A 27,500-nucleotide genomic window follows, 5' to 3' on the forward strand; every position below is an offset into this window, starting at 1 on the left:
CTGACAGTCAAACCAAGTTTAAAGTATAAAATATGATAAGCAAGTCGTCCTCGACTGAATCGACTTCGAGCCGCTTCTACATTTGAGCCGTCCTCCATCCTCAGCGTCTCTTTCCCTTCCAGTGTTGCCAACTCCTCAGTAAGGAAAGTAGCTATTGGCTCTCCTAAAAGTCGCTAGAAGTCGCCAAATGACGTCATCGCCTAATTTGCATAATTTGCGATTTGCATGTGATTGTAATGGACTGTAATGGGCGCTGTAGGAGAGGAATAAGGGCGCGATCAACGCGGCTTTGTGCATGTGTGATTCATCTGCTGCCTGCAGGCGGAGTGGTGGGTCTCCTCTCTGCTCCTCTCCTGACTGCAGCTGGAGGCTGTGACCGCCTGGGAGGACTTTGGGGCGGGGGAGGGGCTCGCGGCAGCACCCGCTGCTCGCTGAGAACAGGAACTGCAGAGGAACGACACGAGCTTTCAGTCTCCAAAATACCAGAAAAGTCTCCAATAACACCAGGAAAAGTCACTAGATTTGTCTCTAGTCGCTTTTGACAAAAAAAGTCACCATGGGGAGTTGGAAAGTCGCCAGATTTAGCGAGAAAGTCGCCAAGTTGGCAACACTGTTCCCTTCCTGTTGCAGACTGGAGGGGTGGAGTCACGTGACCACACACGCTGGACACGTAGTACAGCGTCTTAAAGGGACATGAACATGCCTGCCTACACAGCCAAAAAAGACAAAAACGACTTTTATTTTGTTTTTTTTAAAATACCGAACAGACCGACATGAGCAAAGTGACGTCGGTTATCGTTATAAATTTCGGTATCGATAAATTTTCGGTATATCGCCCAGCCCTAGCTGAGGGGCGTTCTAATATTAAACGGTTACCCTACATATAGCCCATAAAATAAACACACAAGAAAAAAAAAAATCAATAATTTATTGGTAATAATGCAACAATAAAACTGAGAACTATTCATTCTTCCACCAAGCAAGATAGAGTGGACAGAACGGTTGCCAAGCAACACAGACGCTAAGATTGCTTTTTCATCTAGTGCCATCATCATGTCACATCAGGCTATTTGGGCTCGTTAATGTTGAATTGGATATTTCCATTAATAGTGCAATTGTTAAAATAGTGTTCAGTTATGTTTGGACTCCTCTTTTGGTGGTGTGCGTTTGGCGACAGGTGCGTTTTTGCTCAGACGTAGGCCTATGACTAACATCAGTTGTAACAATAACAATAATAATAAAAGTATACTGTTAATTTACCATACATCGGTGCTGTCACACTGGGCTCTAGTTTCCCGGCGCAGCGCGGGGTGGCGCAGTGAGGCGAACCCCGTGCAGAGCTAGTTTCGACCAGCGAAACGGGAGAGGTGGACGATTTGAAAGTTTCAAAGACTGAGGTGAGCAAAGATGGGAGTGGCAGCGCAGCAGGGGGGAGGTGTCTACAGATTCAGCTTGGCACAGTGACAGTTTCGTGCCAAAAGGCTTCGCCGAGGTGCGCCAAAAGCTCGCCATCTGAAACCACGTCTACTTTCAGCACAAGGCGGAGCGGAGCCGGCGCAGTGGAAGTTTGGCTGACAGGCGGGCAGTGCACACACGTCACCACAACCTCACAGACTGTCAGGCACATTAACAATAAATACCCACAAAAACCACTATTCAATGCTACTATCTCAATCAGCACATAAATGTATCTCCATATCGACTGTCCGTCACAACTGATGTCAGATCAAAGGAGATTGGCACCGTTTGGCAGCGTCATGGAAACCCAACCTGATCACCTGTCAGTCAAACAGTGTGTCCAGTACGGTGATGTCTTTTTTCCAGTCATGGTGTCTGGAGCTGCTCCTGTTAACTACACAGTTCTTCTTCCATATATATAAATATTCCACTCTGGGTTTCCGTTATCCGGTAATCACCGGACTAATTTTTAATTTGTAAATGTCCGGTGAAAATATTCACAATTTGAATTTTATTAAAACAGTCAATTTCCACGTAATTTTATTTATAGTATTATTATTATTATTATTATTATTACTGTTTAAAAAAAAAAAAAAATAGACTGCGTGATCCCTGTCTCCAGTGTATCAGAGAGAGAGAGAGAGAGAGAGAGAGAGAGAGAGAGAGAGAGAGAGAGAGAGAGGGTTTTTTTTCTGCAGAACCGGATCAAAACAGCTCAGCGAAGTCGCCTGGGGGAGAACAAGGTCACAAGACTGATGCACATTGCAAGTTGTGGAGAGACACTTGAGACTTTTGATTTTAATTCAGCTGCTGAATTAAGTTTTTATTGCATCTATTTGATTTCAAGTTGGCAGCACGCCGCGTTATTAAAATGGTATGAGCCTTTTTTTGTGTTTGCAAATTGTAGTTGCAGTTGTTTGCAATTGTATGCAATGTTCATGTTAAAAGAGCACAGGCTTGTGCAATATTTATTTATTTATTTTAGACGTTACGCACGTGAGTCAGTTGACGGCACTCATTTAATTTGATACAGCCTCTTTTCAATAAAAAGATTACGCTATAAATTGACATGCCTTGATATTCTTATATAGCCTGCATATAATTTTAAGCTCAATAAATTCAGATAATATTTGACCGGAATTTCAAACATCTGTCCGGTAAATTGAAAACCTGTCGGTCACGTTGTCCAGTGCCAATTTTTTTTCTAACGGAAACCCTGATTCCACACAAATTGAAAATGTAAAATGCATCAGTTCCTTGCCAGACTCTGGACGTTTAGAACAGCGAATGTAAAAACTTCAACCTTTGTTTTAATCTCTAGTGTGTTGTTGCATCAGTGAGTGATGGAGCTGAAAGTTGCAAAACAAACATGTAGGCTATTTATATGAATATGGCGAGGATTATCCTTTGAGGTAAAAACATTCATTAAAAATGGAGGCTTCACAGTTAAATTTATATTTGCTCGTAAAAATCAATAACTTTAACAGACGGTGACAGAGCTGGAAAAAGAGAGATGTGAGGCAGGTAGGTAATGGAAAGACGGGAATGAGGAAGACGAATGTAAGGATAGATGCATGGATGGACAGATGGATGGGTGGATGGATGGACAGATGGATGGACAGAAGGATGGCAGGTACCTCCAGCAACATTCCACCAGTCAAGACTGGCCTCTTTGTCCTGAGTGTGTGTTGCTGCTGCTGCTCTCTTCCTCCATGTCAGCTGTGTAAACGTTCATTACGCCTTCGCCCAGCGCATTTTAAAGGCGAGGACAGGGGCTCATTTGATTGGTTAAATGTGAATCGGCTGTGTCAAACCCACTCCACGCCTTCTCTCCTCCCCTCCGCCGGTAGGAGGGATGGCGGAGTCCTTGCACCACCGAGCACGGCGTGCCAAACTTGCAAAATCCGCCTGGCCACACCCAGTTGGCGAAGCGCAGCTGTGCTGTTCCCCGCCTCGCCGGGTCTGCGAAACTAGAGCCCACTGTGTCCACTTTGTGTGGAGATAAAAGGCAGGAGGATCAGGAGGCAGCAGGGAGAGGTAGGCTATTTCTCCAGGGAGGCCACCGGACACAGTGGGCTCTAGTTTCCCGGCGCAGCGCGGGGTGGCGCAGTGAGGCGAACCCCGCGCAAAGCTAGTTTCGACCGGCGAAGCGGCAGAGGCGGACAGTGTTCAAGTTTCAAAGACGGAGGTTCGCTGAGATGGGCGTGGCGGCGCAGCGGGAGGAGGTGCCGACAGATTCGGCTTGGCGCAGTGACAGTTTCGTGCCAAAAGGCTTCGCCGAGGTGCGCCAAAAGCTCGCCATCTGAAACCAGGTCTACTTTCAGCGCAAGGCGGAGCGGAGCCGGCGCAGTGGAAGTTTGGCTGCCTGGCGCACATCACCAAAACCTCACAATCAGCACAAACGGTGCCAATCTCCTTTGATCTGACATCAGCTGTGACGGGACAGTTGATATGGAGATATATGTATGTGCTGATTGTGATCGTAGCATTGAATAGTGTTTTTTTTTTCGGTATTTATTGCATCGTTCATGTGTCTGACATTCCGGAAGCCTGTCTGTGAGGTTTTGGTGATGTGTCCGCACTGCTCGCCGGTCTCCGCTCCGCGCCGGTCTCCTGAGCTCCGCTCCGCCTGCGGCAGTAGACCTCCATGTCAGCTGTGTAAACTTTCATTACGCCTTCGCCCAGCGCATTTTAAAGGCGAGGACAGGGGCTCATTTGATTGGTTAAATGTGAATCGGCTGTGTCAAACCCACTCCACGCCTTCTCTCCTCCCCTCCGCCGGCAGGAGGGATGACGGAGTCCTTGCGCCACCGAGCACGGCGTGCCAAACTTGGAAAATCCGCCTGGCCACACCCAGTTGGCGAAGCGCAGCTGCGCTGTGTCCCCGCCTCGCCGGGTCTGTGAAACTAGAGCCCACTGTGTCCACTTTGTGTGGAGATAAAAGGCAGGAGGATCAGGAGGCAGCAGGGAGAGGTAGGCTATTTCTCCAGGGAGGCCACCGGACACAGTGGGTTACCCGGCTGCTCATATATGAATCCCCTCAGACTGTCTATGTTTTTTCGGCAGCATCTTCGAGATTTTTTGTGCATTTGTTCAAAGACAGGGTGACATATTTTAGGCCATCTTCGTCGTGGCGAATGCTGAAGGAGTCGGCCTTTAATCAGCGGTTGCCCTCATTCGCCCTGCGTCCCATATGAAGCTGCACGTCAAACCAGACTTTACAGTCAAGCCCCCAAGGTGTGTCTGAGCTTCGTGCCTGAAAGTGCTTCATCTTCTGGCAGTCTGCCTCGGTTATGGCTTGGTGGTGGGAAGATTTGTCACGTCCTTCTCGGCGGAGTTTCTTTACCACACCGGCGAAAACATTGTTGCTGGTGGTGAATTCAGCGTCTTTTAACAGACACCAAGCAGCTCCTCCAACCACTCATCCAGGCTCAGGCCACCCAGCAAATCAAAATTCACCACAAAGTCTGACATTTTGTTGACAAAAGTCTACAAAAGACAAATGTGACCTAACGAGGAAGTGGAGCGCAGAGTAGTTGGTTGCTAGGCAACGCTATGTCTGTTTACAGTGGCGCAGGGATATTTTGTGCTGCGGTCTGCCAGTGGGTTACACTGATTTTACAACAGCATGGAACGCAGCTCAGCCAATCACATTTAAGGATGGGAAGCACCCGTTTTATAATTCAGAGCTGCCAACTCTCACGCATTGGCCGTGAGAGTCACGCATTTGATTGGCTCCACACGCTCTCACGCCACACCTCCGATTTCTCACGCTGAAGTGCTCATCAAGAGCCTTTTTTCTTGACTAAAAATGGTTCTGTTTATCTGTGATCTATCTGTTGAGCCTGAGAAAAGCCACTTGTGATCGATAAGTTATGCCTGCAGAACAGAGGCTGCGGCTGGGCCACTTTTACAAGAATCTCTTCAATCAATCAGGGACTTCCCCTCACCACACCGGCATATTATCCAATGAAATGAATGAGTTAGAGGCTACTCACATTACAAAGTTTGTACCGCGCCCAAGTGTTCATGCACGCGCACATGCACGGTCACGCACGCAGTGCGAACGTGGATACGGTGTAAATCATCCAACTTTCCTCTTGCCTCCGCAAAATCGTTTAATGCGCGCAGTGCGATTACTGGCAAATCGCCGCGTTGCGCAATCAATAATGAACCATGTTGCCTGTGTTGTGTCCGTTGTGCTGCTGCAACCACATATAAACAAAAGTCGGTTTGTAATGAAAGTACGGCAGTCTGTGTGCGCAGCGCACCTGTCAGATCCGATAGACCTGGTGCCGGCCGGCACCGCACAGTGCGCGGCCACCCGGTCAGGTCAGGTCTTCCGGATCTGACAGGTGCCGCTCCGGCTGTCAGCTGGACCTTTCTGAAGAAGGAAGTTACCTCCGAAACTTAAGGTAAATAAACATCCCTATGTCTGATTACAAGGTAGCCTACAAAAACGTCTTTTAGTTAAAAGGAACACATGATGAATGTATTTGAACTAGGCCTATATTGATTTATGATGACGTCGGGCCATGCGTGTGTCGTATTTAAACGTGATGACGTACATACCGGGGGCAATCCTGTTGGCAGCTCTGTAATTAATGAATTAATATGGGCTACTACAGTATAATGAGTATTAATCTGTGTAAAGAATGAATGAGTTATTCTGCTGCGCCATCTCAGTTTGACGACATCAGCAATATCAGCCTAGCCTATATGAAATATTATTGTAATTTTGAGTGTAATGCTCAGTTAAATAGGGTTCATTGGGTCTTGTTAGCAAGATGAAGCCTTTATTATTTTAAGCGTCAGTCTGCTGCTGCTGGGTAACATTTTTTTTTTTGTTGTTGTTTAGCTTCCCCATTCCCGATGCCCTAGCGCCGCCTATGGTGATAGGCTACACCTGTGACCCATCAAATGTGATTTGGTTTGGTTCAGCAGGTAAAAGCAGCTGAGAACAAACAGCAGAAACTGCAGCTGCAGCATCTAAACAGCTGAATGTTTGCTGCTTTGTGTTCAGGAGTCAAACAGAAGTGGGAACAAGTCGCAACAGAATTGAAGGATCTCAGCGTTACGATCGACTGCCATCTCTCCTTCAAGGCTCGGGGAAAAAAAGTCTGTCAACGAGTCAAACTGAGTTTGTTGAATTTGAGGCTCATGAGGAACTCCATGTCAAGTCAAGCTGCTAAGATGTTGCTGCAGTCAGTGATCCTCTCTCACATTAGCTGTGCTTTAACAAGCTGCTCACAGGCTGATTCCACAGCACTGAAGCCACTACAGTTATTGGAGAAACAAACACTGGAGACTCTTGATAAGAGGCCGCATCACTTCCACCAGCGCCCACTTTGAAGGAAATAGAAGTTCCTGAGCTGGAAAACCTGCTCAGGTATGCAGATGTGTGTGTGACTGACAGAGTTGTTCATGGTGTGGCTCCTCCCCTCTCAGCCTTTGTTAGCAGGAGCATACGTGGATTACATTTTGTTCAGGCACTTTTCAGGACGTCAAAGGTCCTTCTCTTTTCAGTCAGGCACTTATTGTAGGCAGCACTGTTGGGGTCCGAATGTGTTCACATTGTAGAGACGGTGGGAGGAGTCATAGCACCGTCAGTCTCCGGCAAATTGTCCAATGAGTGCGTTGGTGAAGAGGAAGTTTCCGTGTGTTACGTTGCTCCGTTTATTCTAATGTACCATTCTATTAGCCATCTATTTGCTCTGCACATTTCAGCATGATTGATGCAGTTATTTCATTCATGTAGAAATAATTGTATTCTTTATATTTACTTGTTCTGCTCAAAGATTATCCACTCACAACTTTGTAAAGCTCCATTCATCTGTAATGCCAAAGTTCCCTGTATAAAAGGCAAAACAAGAAATCTGTGTGTCCAGTCTGCTCTCTGCCCGGAGCTGCTGTCCAGGGCAGAGAGGTCCCAGCACATATTCAGAAACACACTATTCTCAACATGGCCTTTTGGCAAATTCTGGTGCATTGACAGAAATGTTCATTAATGTGCACTGTCCCTGTTACATTCAATTAAACTAAATTCAATCCAGACTTACACTTCCTCAGTCCTGGTTTCAGCCTCTGCTCTCCACCATGGTCCACCCTGGAGGAAGAAACAGAGGCTCTGTCTCAGTTCAAAGGCTGTACGCTGCCTAGGTTGTATTTGTAGGCTGTTTACGTCACGGCGTCACGACAAGTGCTGTCCCAATTCAGTTTTACCGCGCGGCGTCCTGATAATGCAGCCGACCGATCCAGCCTATTTTTGACTCATTTGCAGGACACACCTCCACGATGCTTCACGGCCGACATTACAGCCTACTTCCCAGGTAGTCCAGTCATTTTATGAAAAAACCTCGGACAAATTGCAAGAGAAGCAAACTCAACTGATTTTGTATCCTCAGTTTGTCCTGAGTGAGGGGAAAAAAAGTCCCAAGAAATCCCATTGGTGAAAAAACACTGTTTTTAACACACAGGGGAAAGGGGTTCAAAATTTTACTTTCAGATAAAAAGATTACTATATATATATTAACCTTTTAATTCACTGTTTAAATGTCTCTTCTGGCATTTATTCCTTATATTCCTTATTAGCGCATATCAAATCAGATAATGTGTGATATGCATGTGTAAACAGAATAATTCAAAGAACTTGTAATTGACTTTTTTTCTTGTCTTTGTGTGTGTAATCAACTTGTGAATTTTTATAGTGATATCTGAAAGTCAAATGTTGAACCCCTTTCCCCTGTGTGTTAAAAGGCTGTTATTGGTATTATATGATCATATAGAGGGGATTTTCAAAACTTTCCACCAATGGGATTCCTTGGGACTTTTTTTCCCCTCACTCAGGACAAACTGAGGATACAGAATCAGTTGAGTTTGCTTCTCTTGCAGTTTGTCCTAGGTTGACTCCAATTTTGGCCTAAAATGACTGGACTAAGGGTACGTTTGGGTCCAGTTGAATTTCTGGATCAGCCACCATTGCTGGAATTATGAAGCATGTTTTAGACCGTCTTAATGTTCATATCATGACGTCTGGATAAGTTTTCATGAATATAATTACCACCATAGATTGGGTTTAGCTGTTAACTGTATCTGAACAACACCTGTAAATGCAAGTTTAGTTAGATGAGTTAGACAGGCATTTTGCATGATGTTTCCATAGCAACCATCAGCGCATCAGGTACGTTACAATGTAGCCATGTGTCCAGTTACTTTAATTGGGATAGTCTGTAGGTCTGAGGCGTGAGATGAAATATAAGTCGGCCTAAGTAAACAAATAACCAGTTAGGCTATGTCAGCGGGTGCTGTTATAATAAACGGTGTATAGGCTACTATTTTACCTGATCACGCTGCTCCCTTGTGTGAAAATACATAACCCGGTTGTGACGGTGCAAGTGATTGAGCTCCTGCATCTTCACGAAGACAAAATAAAATAAAATACATAAAACTATAGAATCAGTGTTGTCCATCTTGAGAGCGTTGAAGCTGCTTATCGTTTGGTTTCATGCACAGGTGTTCACCGACACACCTCTGAAACCTGCTTAGGCATTTTACGCTGCATCACTCGAATGCGCTTCGGGAAGCCTCGATAATAATGACGTAGGAATCCTCCGCAGGCTACACCGTCCCAATTCACTAAACTTTTAGTTCCGGTAAACCTGATATCGGCACCTATGAAGGACGCCTCCTACGTAGGGACCGCAGGCTGCGACCCAGTAGTCATCTAGCCCTTCGACTGAGACAGACCCAGAGTCAGAGCAGCAGATTCTCTTTGAGGAGGGAAACATGGGCAGGAAACAGTGATGGGAATAACAGCTTTATAAATAAACACGTTACTAACGGTGTAACTTTTATCAGTAACGAGTAATCAAAAAAAATTACGTTACAACGCCGTTATCGTTACTAACAATAAAATGCGCCGTTACTAGGCTGTAACTGAGCTCACTGATGCGGCTTCAACCGAGCAGCTCTCTGTCAGCAATCAGAGCTGCTTAAGCCCCAGATCTTTTTTTATTATAATTATTATTATTATTTAATTATCCTATATGAAAAATGTGCGTCTTGTGCAGAAAACGCGGCGTGTCAATTTTCAAACCGATCGGACTTTACACTTTTTTGTAATTTATCAACATGAATGGAATTCCCCACCCGGACAAGAGGGTATCACTACTTTATCAGAGGCCGTTAGATCAGTGGTTCCCAACCTTTTTCTTGAGGGACCCATATTTTCACCATTGCAGACTTTGGCGCACCCCTCCACCCACCCCCGGCTCTTCCTTCCCTCTTCTCCTCTCCCTTCACACACACACACTATTATTATTATTACCTTTTTATTATTACATTACTATTATTAATTTATTATTACTAACTTTTGCATGCATGGTGAAGCGGGATAAAATAGGCTAATGCAATAATGCAGGTTCCTAACGTTAAACTGCTCTGCATCAAAATTGTAGCAGCCTACTTAGTTTTAAATGTACATGACTCAAGGATGTCAGTTTCCTAAGCCAATAAGGCTGTGATCAAGCTAACCAAGAGCATGGCCTATACCTTTTAAAATAAGCACGTCGGGAAGCAGGTCGGGTCCATTATTTTAACCGACTTGCGGTCCGAGTTGCGGTCGGGTTGGTTGAAAACGTCGGGCGAGTGCGGGTCGTTTGTAAGTGTACCCGCACACCACTGGCATGTATGCACGTGTCTGTGTGTGTGTGTGTGTGTGTGTGTGTGAACGAGAATGACAGGGAGAAAGAGCGCTATGCAGAGATGAATGAACAGAACGATATTTATATTTTAAAATCGTGTTGGGGGGAAAAAAGCAGAATCAATTTGTGGTGCTTGGTGTTGACACCCCCCCCCCCCCCCCCCCCCCCCCCCCCATGGCTCTCTGACACACTGTAATAAATTACCAGCATTTCACAATAATTAACAGTATTATTTTACAGTAACTTGTTGTAATTAAGTTCCCCTCTAATATCCCAATGAATACCTGTATATCCTTGGATTTTACAGCATTTAACTGTTATTTTACAGTAAAATCCTGCAAATCAAAACACCCGTTATATCACAACAAGGTCTGTAATATCACAGCAACACAGTAAAAAAATGCAAGGATTTCACAGCATTCAACAGTATTATTACAGTGAAAGTTTGTATTCAAATATTCCCTGGTAAGTCACATGACATAACCAAACTCACACTGAACCTGAAGAGGCCATTTCCCTCTTCTCTTCTGGGCTGAATGGAGAAGGTGATCTGCAGAACATCTGTTTGCAGAACACCCATGGGATTTTAAATGATATTAGCACTATGAGCTAACTAGCTAACGTTAGCTAGCTGTAGCATTTGCCCATGTGGTCTGATATAGGCTAGGGGGGGTATTTTAGTCTAGTTTTAGTCAATAGTTTTAGTCAATATTCTTTTTTAGTCTTTGACCTGCATCATGTTGGCTTTTTTTTTTTTTTTTAATTTAACAATATTTTAAATTATTATTTTAAAAATGTAAATTACTTATCAAACAGACCTAGCAATTCAGCTACCAATGAATGAGCAGTAGTATGCCTGTGATAACATAGATTGAAAAATAAGCCAAAGTGATACCTCTTCTCTGAATAGACAAGCTAAGCCAGTGTGCTGCTGTTAGCCAGTGACTTCAGACTTCAGACAGCGCCACACACACACACACTCACACACACACACACACGCACTCCGGCATGAGCACACAGCAGCGCAGGAGGAGAAAAACTAACGCGCATCCAATTAATGCACTTTCTGGGTTGTAATTTAAAAGTCTATGACGAAAAATATGACTGATATCGATGTACAGTCCGGGCCAGCGTTGCGTTCAAGTGCAACTCCAAAAAGGAGGACAAATAAGCGTCCGGCTTGAGGCTGCGCCGGACGCCGGACAAGGCATTTAAATTCCAGACTGTCCGGCCTAAATCCGGACGTATGGTCACCCTAGTTGCAGCAGTTGTCAGGCTCAGTTTTGAGTCGTTCTTTTTGTACTTTTTTTTGAAGACAACTTTGCACTACAAGATTTTTGTTGCTTGTGGATTATAGAATGTTTGAGACTGAGAGGAGCGCCTGACCCCTTCACCACATCCCTTCATCGCTCTCTCCCTTCCTCTCTTCCCTTGCCATGTAGGCCTCACTCCCATCCTCTTACTGTTATTGGGACACAGCTGGGTAGTTGAATGGCAAGTTTCTGCACAGTTTCTCTGCATTTTAAGATGCTTTGAAAAGTTTGACTAGGACTAGGAAGTTGAATTTCTTGAATTCTTGAATTTCTTGGCATTTATGTTGAATAACCCTTTATTTGTAAATAAATATGCCATTGGGCTAACATGGACTTTACCTCAGAGTTGTGTGTTGGTGTGTTCATTGTACAATGATTGTAAATTCACAGTAAATGGAAACTTCATCTGCATGACTTTCACAGTAAATTACTGGCCAATTTTTGCATGATTTCCACAGTTTACATAGTAAATTCACAGTAAATTACTGTCAACTTGTGCATTACTTTCACAGTACACACTGTAAAAGTACAGGGCCTTGTTGTAATGATGTTCAGCAAAAGGTTGTACTTCCCCAGTAATGTACTGTAATATCACAGTAATTGCTTTGTCATTGAAGCTGTGAAGTTACAGTCCACAGTTGTGCTTTTACAACAATGCATTGTAATATCACAGATGTGAAATTGCAGTAAATTGCTGTGAGTACATTTCACAGTGTATTGCTGTCATCCTTACTGTGAAAGTCATGCAAAACTTATCCAATAATTTATTGTGAATTCACAGCGAAAAATTTTGCAGTGCAGCCAACTAATTTGACATATTTGAATAATTTTTTTTTTAAAAAAAGGAACGTAATAGTTACTTTTCCTGGTAATTAATTACTTTGACAATGATGTAACTCAGTTACTAACTCAGTTACTTTTTAGTAGAAGTAAATAACCTTCACTATGAAGGATTTAGCAGACCACGTCACTCATATCCACCATTCAACATGAAACAATATTCCTCAGGCCTCTAGAGGACATTGTGTGTGTCTCTCCATACCTGAGAGCCTCCAGTCTCCAGGTTGGATCCTCCAGTCCAGCAGAGAGCAGCTTCACTCCTGAGTCTCCTGGATGATTGTAGCTCAGGTCCAGCTCTCTCAGATGGGAGGGGTTGGAGCTCAGAGCTGAGGCCAGAGAAGCACAGCCTTCCTGTGTGAGCAGACAGCCTGACAGCCTGCACACCATCACAAACACAATCAGTCCACCACATCATCTGCTTTGTGTTTTCACAAAAACCTACACAGCTTAGGAATCTGTTCAGTGACATGAAGCTGTATGCATGGCTGGAGCCATTTCTTTGATACTGATCAAAAATTATAGAAAAATTTAAAATATTCAGCAGTCTAGTACATGTAAGATGTAGAATTGCTCTCTGGGAGGTTGACATTGTCTCTAGATGAAGAGCAGCTTGCTGCATGTTTCATTCAGCAGGTTGACAACTGAGGGTGACTTGTTATATTTCAAAAATGGTTCAGTCAAATTCTCCAGTATCTTCAGTTTCACAGTGACAAGACAGAGAGACAGAACAATCTGTTGGAACTACATGCACACCTATGAGATTAACGTTTTCATGAAGAAGCAAACATAAGAACAATGGGCCTCATTCACAAACAGTGCGTACGCACAAATCTGTGCTTAAACTGTGCGTACGATCGTTTGACGCACAAATCTGGGATTCATCAATATTTTCTTACCTGAATTTGTTCTTACTCTGCGAACAAATTTAGAACTGCCTCAGTCCATGCATACACACACATGAGGAAGGCCAAACTGACTTAGAAAATGCAAATACACACCTTTTAAGTACATGCAGAGTATATAAAACCACATTCATTAAAAAGAGATTTAATTAACTTTTTTAAAAAATAATTAATATACTAATATATTGGCCAGATGTAGTAAATAACCATGAAATTGACACACTTTCACCCTCATCATTGTGACAGTTATTAAGTTGTTAAATTGTTGCAAATGGATTTGCCTTTTTCATTTGAATCAAATGTTTTTCGGACTGACTTGTGCCTGTTCATTAGGAACACACATAATTGCAAATATAACAGTACAGTTACTTTGGGTTCTCCTTGGATGTCATCACTTTCACCTTCATTTTGTGGACATGCTCCATGAATGGATGTTTGTCCAATTATTGCTGCTAGTCTCTCATCCTGTGGCGTCAGTGGTGGTTCTGCCTATGTTGCCGCCCGAGGCGAAATTACTGCCTTGCGCCCTTCCCGGTTACTACTCCTACCGTCTATGTCAAAAACTACTGTGTGCCGTTAGATCAGGTGGACCTTGTCCTCCACCAGTCTCCTTCTTTTTCCTCTGGTCCGTAATGCGTTTTTTGACATCAACTTTTATGTCGGACCACTTTTTTTTTTTCACCTGGGCCACAGTGCACTTCTCCAGGGATACTACGTTGACAGCCTTGGTTATTGCTATCCAAACATCATTTTTAAAAAATTTTTTTTTACCATGGTCACCCCCGAGGAAATACTCTGGAAAAGTATTCCTTTTCTGGCTTCCACCTCGCACACAATTGTTTCGATTTCTGTGGTTGTAAAGTTCTTTTGTTTTTTGGTTCTTGGCACCATCGCTTCTAACAAACTGTGAAATTTCAACTTCTCTCCTCACGTAACCGCTTCCTTCATTCATGAATCAACTCTAGGCTAGTGGTTTCCATATATGGAGATATGGGGGCGTGGTAGTATGCTAATCACAAATTGCGAGCACGCGCCTGTCAGTTTAAAATGATTCTGATTCACAAACATACACAAGGTGGTGAGAACAAAATTGGTCGGTACACACGCGTCATGAATCCCATGACCTCATAGTCTGTGTCAATGTCTAATCTCTAAACCCAAAGGAGAGGAGAGAGAGGGAGAGTGGACAAGCTGCAATAATAAAATGCATTTTGGTTTGATTCCTCTAAAGCTTATACCTCTACATATTTCTGCATCATGATGTGGTTGAATATTATTGCTGGCCTACATGATTCAAGTAACATTTTAATACAGTAGCTGTTTTACACTCTCATAATAAGTTAGTTTTGGTTTTTAGTTGGCAACTGGAAAATCTATAATGTCATGTCCATATTGCAATGAATTGTGGGTAAGTCAGAGAAGTCTGCAACCCAAGCAGACTCTCTGCAGGTCTGCAGAAAGTCCACTTGAGGTCCCTTCTGGACTCTGGACTTGTGGATTTGGAAAGCCCTCAGCACTCGCAGACTTCCCAGGAACACGGCCTCAAAGTCTGAGAGTCTGCAAGTGAAGTCTGGGGGATACCAGTGTTAAATTCAATTTAGTTTTAGTCTTGTGTCAAATGACTAGTTTTAGTCATATTTAGTCAACTTGTATTCTTTTTTGTTTAGTCACATTTTAGTCGACGAAAAGTTTTGATAAGATAAGATAAGATAAGATATTCCTTTATTAGTCCCACGGTGGGGAAATTTCCCGCATCACAGCAGCAAAGTGGATAGCAAGATACGAAGCACTTTTGGCATTTTAGTCTAGTTTTAGTCGAAGAAAATCCAAATATTTTAGTCTAGTTTTAGTCAATAGTCTTTTTTTAGTCTCTGACCTGCATCATGTTGGCTTTTTTTATGTAACAATATGTTAAATTATTATTATTATTTTAAAAATGTAAATTGCTTATCAAACAGACCTAACAATTCAGCCACCAATGAATGAGCAGTAGTATGCCTGTGATAACATAGATTGAAAAATAAGCCGAAGTGATACCTCTTCTCTGAATAGACAAGCTAAGCCAGTGTGCTGCTGTTAGCCAGTGAAAATAGAGCGGAGTGGCAGCTCTTCGCTTTGTTACACAATCTATGTCAGTGCGCTGCTGTTTTAACTTTGTTCTCGCCGCGCTACGCTTCAGACAGCGCCGGTGGGTGTGTGCTCCTCAGTCTCACACACACACACACACACACACACACACACACATACACACACACACCCCAGCATGAGCACACAGCAGCGCAGGAGGAGAAAAACTAACGCGCATCCAATGAATGCACTTTTTGGATTATAATTTAAAAGTCTATGACGAAAAAGAAAAATCTCCCAGTTCCCCTGATGTCCAGTCCGGGCCTGTCTTACACCATTGGACGATATGCAGCGTTGGGTTCAAGTGCAACTCCAAAAAGGAGGACAAACAAGCGTCCGGCTTGAGACTGCGCCGGACGCTGGACAAGGCATTTAAATTCCAGACTGTCCGGCCTAAATCCGGACGTATGGCCACCCTATCCAGACTAGGGCCCGACCGATAAATCGGTTATAGCCATTAGAGAATAATCGGTAATCGGCCAAAAGTTGGCCGATTGACGCCGATGTTAACACTTATTTATCACTGGTTAAATGCAGGGAATATGGTGTTTTCTTAGAAATAATGTGCTTGCGTTACGTATCCAGTAGAGGGCGCTCCGACTCCGTTCACGTCCCGCTCCACAGTCCCCCCACAGCAGAGAGAAGCAGAGAGAAGACTGAAGAGCCCACAGCGCATTTACTGAGCCCAGCGGTTTGCCTCAATGTTAAGTTAATAACTAGTTTGGGAAATAAACAATAACTCAGTAAGTTTCCCATTCCCCATGGCGAGCCTCGCTGTGTCTGTCACGCTTGACTGATATGTTAGCAAGCTAAAGTTAGGATAACCTAGCTTCAATATTACCTTGCTAAGCACTTTGCTAGCAGACTAGATCAGACCGGAGCACATTAGGATAACGTGTCGTCACCGTGCAGAAACCCTGTGGGCTGCATTTATTTACAGCAGAGCACGGACTGTGTTTTTTAACTTGTGGCGTTGAGGAGGAAAAAGCGTTTCTGGGTGAAGTTATAACTTCATGGAGGAAAGAAAATGTGAAAGCACGTTTAGAGGAAATCAGAGAGGCGCATTTCAAATCATGTTTTACCAGAGACTTTTATGATGCTGTTTATCCACCTACCTATTACCTACAGATAATAATTCACTAAATACACTCACTGACCACTTCATTAGACACTGTGCAATGTAATGCACACCAATAACAGCCCTGCCATGAATTCTACTTTAATAAATGTCTTACTTTGTAAATGTTGACACTGTCAGAGAGACTTCTTTATGTTTACTGAGATGATAGTGGGTGTTGCTGTTGGTGTACAGAGCAGTTTATTGAGAGGTGTTCACAGTATTTTGACCCGCTGATGTGTGTAAGTGGGGTTGACAAAATATCAGACACCTCAATATGATGCTCCTCACACCAACACCCACTACTACCTCAATAATAACCACAAAGAAGAATGATCAGCTTTCTTACAGTCAACAACATTTTAAAGTAATAGGTTTAGTCTAATGAAGTGGCCAGGAGTGTACACGCCATATTCATGTGTACACAAGTAAGACAAATGCTTAATGTCTGGGTTTCAAAATGGCCCACGTAACTAGACAGATTTGTAACATTATTTTTTAACTAATACATATTATGTGTTACTTTGTTTTTTTACAGATGGCAAAAGAAGGTGGACGCAGTGTGGTGTGGGCCTACGTCACCAAGGATGTCACTGGTGAAGCAGTCTGTAATATTTGTGCAGCTTCTGTGAGCCAGGGATCAAGCAAGCAAAAAGCAAAAAGCACAACCAACCTATGGCAGCACCTTAAAGCTGAACATGATGACATGATGATACTGCCTTTTTGCACATCATATTTTTGATTAGTTTTATGATCAAATTGTTCATATGCTGCTTGTTCAACACAATTTTAATAAAATTAATAATAAAAGTATTTGAAAATAGTAAAATGTTCACCCTTCAATTAATATCTTTGTAACAAGTGTTTGGAACTATATTTAAGCCATCCAAAGCATGTATTTCATCTTTTTTTAATTGAAAAATGTAAAGATATATGTAAAAATTTAATAGGCCGATCTATCGGTTATTGATTTTCTTATTCCCTAATACTGGAATCAGCATTGACCCCAAAAAATCCATACCGGTCGGGCCCTACTCCAGACCTCAGTGTCCTCACAGCTGGCTACAGGGGAGACTGCATGTAAATCAGGACTGAACTGGTCATGAGTTGAGCAGGTTGAGGAATCCTGACCTGAGAGCCTCCAGTCTGCAGTGTGGACTCTCCAGTCCAGCAGAGAGACGCTTCACTCCTGAATCCTGCAGATCGTTGTTACTCAGGTCCAGCTCTCTCAGACTAGAGGACTGGGAGCTGAGAACTGAGGCCAGAGCTGCACAGCTTCTCTCTGACAGATTACAGCCACTCAGCCTGAGGAGGAATTATAGATGAAAACAATACATTTAAATGCGTTTCTCTTGTGTAGAAAACATCATGTTATGTGTTTAACATATCCAGTTATCTCTGAACCTACACAGATTTCTTGGAGGCTTTGACCACTGGCAGCAGCCTCAGAAGAGCCTCCTCTGAAGCAGAGTATTTCTTCAGGTCAAACACCTCCAGATCTTCTTCTGATGACAGTAAGATGAAGCCCAGAGCTGACCACTGAGCCGGGGACAGTTTGTCTGTGTAGAGACGTCCTGATCTCAGGTACTGTTGGATCTCCTCCACTAGAGAATGGTCATTCAGCTCATTCAGACAGTGGAACAGGTTGATGCTTCTCTCCGGAGAGGGATTTTTCCTGATCTTCTCCTTGATGAACTCAGCTGTTTCCTGATTGGTCTGTGAGCTACTTCCTGTCTGTCTCATCAGGCCTCGTAGGAGAGTCTGATTGGTCGGCAGTGAAAGACCCAGGAGGAAGCGCAGGAACAAGTCCAGGTGTCCATTTGGACTCTGTAAGGCCTTGTCCACAGCACTCTGGAGGAGTTCTTTTAGTTTAGTTTTCTTTTTGAACAGTGCAGACCACCTGGAGGTTGATTTTTGCGACATCAGATTGACTCCAGAGTTGATGAATGTCACAAAGACATGAACAGCAGCCAGAAACTCCTGAAGGCTCAGATGGACGAAGCAGAAAACCTTGTCCTGGTACAGCCCACGCTCCTCTTTAAAGATCTGTGTGAACACTCCTGAGTACACTGAGGCTGCTCTGATATCAATGCCACACTCTGCCAGGTCTGCTTCATAGAAGATCAGGTTGCCTTTCTCCAGCTGCTCAAAAGCCAGTTTTCCCAGAGACAGGATCATCTCCCTGGTCTCTGGAGTCCAGACTGGATCTGTCCCATCTCTCCCATGATATTTGACATTCTGCACTTTGGACTGAACCACCAGGAAGTGGATGTACATCTCAGTCAGGGTTTTGGGCAGGTTTCTTCTCTGTCTGGATTTCAACATGTCCTCCAGTGTCATAGCAGTGATCCAGCAGAAGACTGGGATGTGGCACATGATGTGGAGGCTTCGTGACGTCTTGATGTGGGAGATAATTCTGCTGGCCTGTTCCTCATCTCTGAATCTCTTCCTGAAGTATTGCTCCTTCTGTGGGTCAGTGAAGCCTCTCACCTCTGTCACCATGCCAACGCACTCAGGAGGGATCTGATTGGCCGCTGCAGGTCGTGTGGTTATCCAGAGGCGAGCAGAGGGAAGCAGCTTCCCCTTGATGAGGTTTGTCAGCAGAACGTCCACTGAGGTGGACTCTGTAACATCAGTCAGGATCTGGTTGTTGTTGAAGTCCAGAGGAAGTCGACACTCATCCAGACCGTCAAAGATCAACACAACCTGGAACTGCTCAAACCTGCTGATTCCTGCTTCTTTGGTCTCAGTGAAGAAGTGATGAAGAAGTTCCACCAAGCTCAACTTTTTCCCTCTCAGCAGATTCAGCTCTCTGAAAGTGAATGGAAATGTGAAGTGGACATGCTGGTTGGCTTTGTGTTCAGCCCAGTCCAGAGTGAACTTCTGTGTTAAGACTGTTTTCCCAATGCCAGCCACTCCCTTTGTCATCACTGTTCTGATTGGTTGATCTCTTCCAGGTAAAGGTTTAAAGATGTCCTCACATGAGATTAGTGTTTCTGGTCTGGCTCGTTTCCTGGATGCTGTTTCAATCTGTCTGACCTCATGTTCCTCACTGAGCTCTCCACTCCCTCCCTCTGTGATGTACAGCTCTGTGTAGATCTGATTCAGAAGTGTTGGATTTCCTGCTTTAGCAATCCCCTCAAACACACACTCACACTTCTTCTTCAGGTTAGATTTGAGTTCACGTTGGCACGCTGCAGCGGCAGTTTCTGAATGAACAAACAACAAAACACCAACAAATCCATATTGTATTAAATATGAGAAATGTGAATATTTCCTGGTAACTGTATCTATTGGTCCTTTTCGACTGTAAGAACTTAGCGAGGTGTGCCGAGACCTGAAGAACAACATTGTTCCAGGTTAAATTTCCTGGAACTTGATTTGGGCCCTGCTCCAGGAACTTTTAGGAGGAGCTAAAAGGGCTGCCCTTCTTGATTGGTCAAGACGTAGCCATGACAACACCTCTGTAAACATGAGCTATCAGAGGACAACAACACAAAGCAGCCGCCAACAAACAACAGATGGCAGAAACAAACGAAGAGCTGCACGTCCTGATCAGGATTTGGAGAGAACAAAGTTCTCAGCCGGAGCGCTGCCGCTGTCCCGGGGAAGCCAGCAGGACGAGACAGGAAAACAGGAAGCTGCTTTTCACCGGGAGGCAGGAGGAGGACAAGCCGCCCCCTGCTGGCCGGGAGAAAAAACTCTTGTGTGTAAAAAGCGTCAGAGGCTGAAATAATCAGTCATCAAGCAACAGCCTGACGCATCACAACTGCTTTGATCTGATTGGCTGTTTGACTTGGCTGTTGATTGAATTTTTTCAGTTTGACAGGAACTAAGATTTTTTTGTTTAAAATTTAAAATTGATTTTTTTTTTTTTTTTTTTGGGGGGGGGGGGTTACTTACTGCTCCACAGACGCTCAGCCAGCTCCTCCTGCTTCATCCTCCTCAGGAGATGCAGTGTGATCTCCAGAAAAAACTCTCTGCTTCTCTTCCTCTGCTCTTCCTCCTCACCGTCCAACACCTCCTCATCCTCCCTCTGCCTCTCTGAGCATTCTGGGTAATCTGGACTCAGAGACCTCTGCAGGTTTTTCAGCTCCTTCTTCACAAAGGTGTTGATGTTCTCCTCCAGCAGCTGGAGCAGAAAAATAACAGAGTTTGACTTCCATATTAAAATCTGGACACAAAACACAAAATCAAGTCCAGGTCAAAGAGGCTGAAAGATACAGAGAGCAGCACGGAGACGATTCTGAGCAGAATGGTTGTTGTTCAGTTGGTTTGTTGTTGTACATTTACACACCATAAATATGGAGGCCAGGTCTGTTTGATGCTGCTGGGCAGACTGAGCACTGGGAACCTCTGAGCTCTGCTGCTGGACTCTGTGGAGGATACACACACACACACACACACACACACACACACACACAGGATTATTGGATGTGATGTCTTGAAAGAGGAAACTCAGTCAACAGAGTCTGAAGGGTCGAACCAATTCTGGATCTCATGAATCTGATGACAGAAAAACCATCTGATTTATCACCAGTTTGAAATAATTACCCATAATCCACAGAGAGGTGGCTGTCTTTGAAGTCAATAGGTAGAGACATTGACCAGTCACTCCTCATGGACACACAGCTGGGCTCAGGTCCAGGTTCAGGTCCAGGTTCAGGGGGGTCTGGTCTCGCCTGCTGGATCCTGATAGAAACATCATGAACACAGTGAAGGGATCTGCTTTACTTTCTTAGTCACACTAACATACTAAGATAATAATGAGTGACTTCTCTTCAGAAACAACACTGTGTGTAAAATGGAGTGTGAACACACACAGAGCTTTTCCTGTGAATAATGCTGCTGTGCTGATTTGCCTGCTGAGCTCTGAGATGGAGAACAGTCATGGACAGTCAGAGATCCTCATCTCACCTCTTAGCTTTGGTCTGGCTGTCATGTTCCCCAGACAGAGTGCTTTCAGAGGCAGGGAGCCCCTCCTCTCTCTCCTCACACACATCCATAGCCGAGCCGACACCTTGACACAAACACAGCGGCTGATTGATGTCAACAAGCTTTCCATGACAGGATGTCTCATCACTTTCTGTTTTACTGATTTTCTGCTAATTATTTTGCTAATTTTTCAGAGTTTGTGTCATTTTTTTTAAAGTAGTTTTGCTTTCAAACTCAAAGGTTTCAAAACATTTGTATTGAAACAGTAGGTGATAGCAGAGTGAAATATAATATAGCATGAAATAACTGGTGTTTTGCTCTCTTGGTGGATCAACAGCAAAATAAATGAACTCAAGTCAACTTTCTCCAAGCTGTCAGACTGGTTCTGTAACTTGGTGCATATTTCATCGATGAGGTGTTCAGATTACAGCTCACCTGACAGACTTTGGTCAGCAGTCAAACACACAGGTAAAACATTTCAGACAAAGATGATTTTGTCCTCAGTCAACATTAAATATCATGACATGATGAATATTTAGATGCTGAAACACGTTAACCCCGTTTTGAAAGCCTTTCCACATGTGCTGGTCCCAGTGTGCTCTCCAGTCCTCCAGCTCTGAAACACAATGTAGGAGCCTGTTCATCAAACATCTCTAATGATCCCTGGTCGGCTCTTTACCTGCTGAGTCACATCCACATCAAATCCAAGAGACTTTCAGCTTCACCTGGAGAGGAAACCCAGAGAGAGAAGACGCTGCTGCTTCTGCTGCCACACTGCTGACTGTGTGTGTGTGTGTGTGTGTGTGTGTGTGATGCCACCTCACAGCGAAGGGCGGGGCCTCTGCACCCGACTGTACCAACCTGTTTCTAGGAGGGTGGGAGGAGAAATTCATTTGGACCAAACCAAACAGCTGAAACTCTAAAGCAACATGAAGCTCTTGACTTTCATAAATATTCAAACAACACCTGTTAAAAACCAGAGGTGTGTCCACACTGTTACGACTGAGGTGGCCCAAGGGGGGCGTCCACACACACACACACACACACACACACACAAACACACAGACACACACACACACAAACACACACACACACAGGTTTAAATTCAAACATACACACACATACAGACACACACTCCCGCTCACTAACATAAAAACACACACACAAACATATACACACAAACACACACACACACACACACACACACACATACACAAACACATCTATGTATGTGTGTGTGTTTATGTGTGTATATGTTTATGTGTGTGTATTCATGTGTGTGATTGTGTGTGTATGTGTGTGTTTATGTTTCAATACACACGCTTGTGTGTGCACGCATGTGTGTGTTTGTGTGTATATCTGTTTGTATGTGTGTGTCTGTGTGCATATATGTGTTTATGTGTATGTGTGTTATTATGTGAGTGTGTTTGCATGTGTGTATTTTTGTATGTTTATGTGTGTGTGTGTGTGTGTGTGTGTGTGTGTGTGTGTGCATTCTTTACTGTGATTTTTTGTGTTTTTGCATGTGTGTTAATGTCAGTGTGAGTGTCTGTGTGTTTTGTGTGTGTGTGTTTAAATTTGTGTTTGTGTATTTGTATGTTTGCGCATTTTAATGTGTGTGTGTGTGTGTGTGTGTGTGTGTGTCGGCTCGTCCTTCTTCATCCGGTTGAAGTTGAAAGTGAAAGTAGAAAAGATGTTTTCATCAGCGGGTTGAAAAAACAGTTTCCTCTTCCTTCATGTGAAGAACAAACTCTCTAAATAAACGTCAGAGTGCCGCCTTCCCTTCCACCTGTCAGCTTTGCTTCTCCTCAGCACGGAATCGAACCTGCAACCTCTGCCCCAGCTGCTTCCTGAAGCTCTGTGTGGCTGTAGCTGCTGCAGAGAAACACACACACACACACACACACACACACAGGCTGATCCTGCAGGATCCCTCAGCTGGGAGGCAGGATCACAGCCTCCATGGACGGAGCGGCACAAACCTGCTTTTCTATGTCCAAACAGAAACGGGCGTCCAGAAGCCTCAGACTAGTCAAAGCTCCTCAAAGTGTGGAGGAACCATTCCTTTGTCTGCCAGGAAACATGGACTGAACTTTTGCTTTGGCCTGTTGAGCTTCTTCTCATCTTTGCTGAACACAGATTTCATCTGTTTTTACTTTTCATTTGCAAAATGTTCAGCCTCCTTTTCCTGCTCTGAAAAACTGACATGAGCAGAAAACAACAACAACAACAACAACAACAACAACAACAACAACACAACAGGTTCCCTCTCCTTCTCTCTCAAGGAGCAGCCATATCCTGATCACCCAGAGAGGTTTGACCACTGGCCACAGATCCTGTGTGGTGATGGTCTGACTGGTCGCTGCTACTGGGAGGTCGAGTGTGAAGGAGGGGTTTCCATAGCAGAGGCTTACAGAGGAATCAGCAGGAGATTCGCAGGAAGATTCACTGCCTGGCACGATGACGGATATACAGAAATACGAAGCCGCTCCTCCTCTCACAGAGTGGCAGTGTATCTGGACTGGCCTGCTGGCTCTCTGTCCTTCTACAGCGTCTCCTCTGACTCACTGATCCACCTCCACACCTTCAGCAGCTCCTTCACTCAGCCTCTGTACCCGGGGTTTAGGGTTGGGTTTGAGTCTAAGCTTGGGTGGTCGACTTCCTCAGTGTCTCTGTGTCAGATCTGAGGAGTGAGAGCTGCCTCCTGTGTGGAGAGTACGACTTCACACCACACACACTTCTGTTAGTAGGGGTCTCAGAACCCCGTCTGATTGGCTCAGTGATGTCAGGAAAATTCCAGCACACATTTTAATTCACCTCTGTTGATGTTTAATTGTCAGTTTGACACCTTTATCAACACATGAAGACTTTACCAAGACAGGAAGGGCCAGTTTGGGCCCCAAAGCCTGCAGTCCACATGTGTTCTTGTGGCCTGTTGTAAAATGGTGTGTGTGTGCAGACTGGGGCCTAAACAGTCTTGGAGCTGCATCAGTTGGCTTTGACTGGAAAGCTGAGACTCTCGTGGATTCAATGAGCCACATTTGATTCCTGTGTGATGATGTTGGCCCCCATAGCAGCCATTTCACTGCAGGCAGAGACTTTTGTCCAACTGGACGTCGCTGGAGAAAATGACCTCTAGTGACCTCTAGGAGAATCACAGCCTCATCAAACTTTACAGACACAAACTAGAGAGCGAGGCCGTTCAGAGGAGCTCTGCTTCTCCAGCTGGACTGACAATAAGGGCCAGTTTCTGACACATTAACACAACACAACACTCAACATCCAGGCACTGAGAAATGCAGTTTTTACAGAAATCTCAAAATGTCAAAAGTTTTTGACATCAAATCAAATCCTGAACTTTTCAGGGGTGTTCCTCAAGGTCTCGGTGTCTTGATGCTATTGATCAAGTCTCCACTGGTCAGAATGGTTAAATTTTGCACCAAATCTGTGTAACAAATTATATCAACCCCAAACTTGCTGCAACAACTTAACGTCCAACACTGCATGAGCGTCCCACATCAGTCCAACCTCAGGCCGCAGTGTGTGTCTCTGTTCTGTCAGCAGAGGGCGACACAGAGTCAGGAATAGCTGTGGAAACTGATAAGACTGTGAAGGAAAACATGCTCATGCTTCATAATCATATCTACTTCTATTCCTAATTAAAGTTGTGTTTTTTTTAACTCATTACACACCACTCTGCATCTAATGAGCTAATAAGGAGACAAGAAGGCCTTGTTTTCTGCCCGGCAACCATTCAGGCTTTAACCAAGCCCAGTGAAATGTAATGATATGTGACCAGGAGGCATGAAGAAGGGCGGCTGTCCCCACATCCTTTGAATTAGCTGACAGCAGCCACTCTGACATGGTCCTGTAGGGATTTTTTCACACTGCAGTGGCGCCTCCAGCCAACTTGATGATACCAAGAGACAAGGACTGTTCCATAGGCTGCATACTGTACAGCAGGCCTGTGGGTGGACAACTGCTCCCACTTCATTAAAATAAATCAGTTGTATGTGTTGAATGTAATTATTTTGGCTCAGCAGTGACTTAACAATCCGCTCTGGTCATCAATCATCAGCAGATAATTTGTCATCTGTCACTTTGTCTCACAAAAACCTTTGGCTGTAAGGACAACTAGTTCAGCATGACTGGAAAACAAACTGACTGTCACAATCAGCTGGTCCAGTCGTCACATACACTTCATCTGAGCTGCAGGAAATCCAGAATAAAGAGCCGTGGCACTGAGGCTGTGATTCTCTGCTGAGAATTATTTTGTCTGAAATGTTTCCTCTCCACACAGGAGCAGTCAGGTCAGGAAAGAAAGCATTTTCCATTCTTTTCTTTATGAGACTCACTGCTGTCAGTCAGCCATTTACAGTGTTTTTACGGTTGTTTACACACTAAAATGAAAATTTTCACACAATTACAGTTTTTCTCAATTGCTAAAACACAAAAACTGGTTCCTGTAGCACAAAAACCCAAACCTTTTTGTCTTTCCCAGAAGCACACAAGCATTTCCCATAACCATAAACACAATTCACCTGTTTCCACATGTTTCAATATTCAAAACTCTTTCTGTAAAACCTTACAGCAAAGTGGCCAGATAAATCATTCACTGCACTATGTGTTCATTCAGCAAACACACGCTCTCAATATAATTAACTCAAGTTATCATGACCTAAACTCAGAGACCACACCTTTCTCCAAGTGCAAACACTCAGCCTAAAAATTGTTAACACACCAATCACAATTGCGTGTCAATAAATAGGCCTGGAGGCCTGGAGGCATGTTCACGTGCTTTGGAACAGTGGATCACAACCACGCCGAGGCTGGTGGACAACAAAGAGGAAGAGGAGGAGGATGAAGCAACTTTACCGTGTGCCTTTTGAGAGGAATTCTGACCGGGTTAAGGAGCAACGATTCCAATATGTGCAGGTTATTGCTATACAACACAGAAATGTTATAGTATGTAGAGTAAAGGCCCATCTTTCATTCCAATACACACAGTACTGTGTTTGAAGTCAAACGTGTGTTTTTGACTCCTGTAGAGAAGCTTTGGGATGGCTGACCCTCATGAGTTCATCTTTATCGATGAAGCAGGCTTCAATCTGACAAAAAGGCACCAAAGGGGCTGCAACATCATTGGACACCGAGCAATCACACAAGTTCCAGGACGGAGGGGAGGCAGCATCACCGTGTGTGCAGCTGTTAGCCATCGTGGCACCTCCACCGCCATGCCATACTGGCTCCACAAGGGGATATTTCCCACATCACATAATGTGTGATGTTGACGAAATACTATGGCCTGACCCTGACCTGAGACAAGATCATGCTGATGCTGTTGCTGATGCTGATGAACCTGTATATGTGCTGAATATGGAAATACTGTGAATAAAACCTATTGTGGACATTTTGGTGGCAGCGTTTTGAATGAATCCCTCCAGTGTGTAACAAACACTCATGTAGTGTGTGTTTCGACAGCTTGTGTGTGTTGTCTGAGGGTAAAAACTAATTGGGACCCAGAAGTTGGATGTTTGTACCGTTGGGTGTGAGTTTTTAGAATTGTGTGTGAAGATTTGAGAAAATGGTGAGTTGTTCCAGGAATTGTGTCTAAGCAATTGAGAAAAACTGTAAAATAGATTTTTACAGCAGGTTTGCTAGTTTCATTTAGTCGTTATTTCTTGAAAATGCTTCATTTTAATTTAGTTTTTATTCGTGTCAGTGTTAGCTTTAGTCTTTTTTGTCATGTGGTGTGTGTCGGGGCGAGGTTCAAAAAGGTCAGAAAAAATGTGTAATAAAAATTCAGAATCCTCACCAATGAGAAAACCAGTTCTCCTGTGTTCAAAACCAAACACTGTGTTCAGGTCATAAACACAGCAGGTAAAAATACAGTCTCCTCAGAGCATTCATAAGACACTACATCAAATAATTTAGGACACAGCATCCAGGGCGTGTAGGTAACAGAAAATGTTTATTGTAAATGCATTTAGCAAAATAATATCACAGTCAAAGCAATATCTAAACTACATTCAGCGCTTTCATAACAAAAAATAAAACTAAATGAAAAGCACATTACTGCACAATCAAAGTCACTGAGATTCATTCT

The 27,500-nt window shown here is 43.9% G+C and overlaps 1 protein-coding gene across 1 annotated transcript in view; it reads right to left on the reverse strand.

Annotated features, from left to right (window-relative positions):
* Positions 1-27,500, reverse strand: part of LOC115369775 (NLR family CARD domain-containing protein 3-like) — a 63,746-nt gene that overhangs the window by 20,470 nt on the left and 15,776 nt on the right. Inside the window, exons 3-6 of the mRNA XM_030066442.1 lie at positions 17,868-19,645; positions 17,591-17,764; positions 12,514-12,689; positions 10,536-10,552 (exon numbers count right to left, since the gene is read on the reverse strand). Coding sequence (XP_029922302.1) covers positions 10,536-10,552; positions 12,514-12,689; positions 17,591-17,764; positions 17,868-19,645 — 2,145 coding nt within the window. The remainder of the gene's footprint in view (positions 1-10,535; positions 10,553-12,513; positions 12,690-17,590; positions 17,765-17,867; positions 19,646-27,500) is intronic.

Source organism: Myripristis murdjan, chromosome 13 (genome assembly GCF_902150065.1).
Source record: "Myripristis murdjan chromosome 13, fMyrMur1.1, whole genome shotgun sequence".
Classification (NCBI taxonomy): domain Eukaryota; kingdom Metazoa; phylum Chordata; class Actinopteri; order Holocentriformes; family Holocentridae; genus Myripristis; species Myripristis murdjan.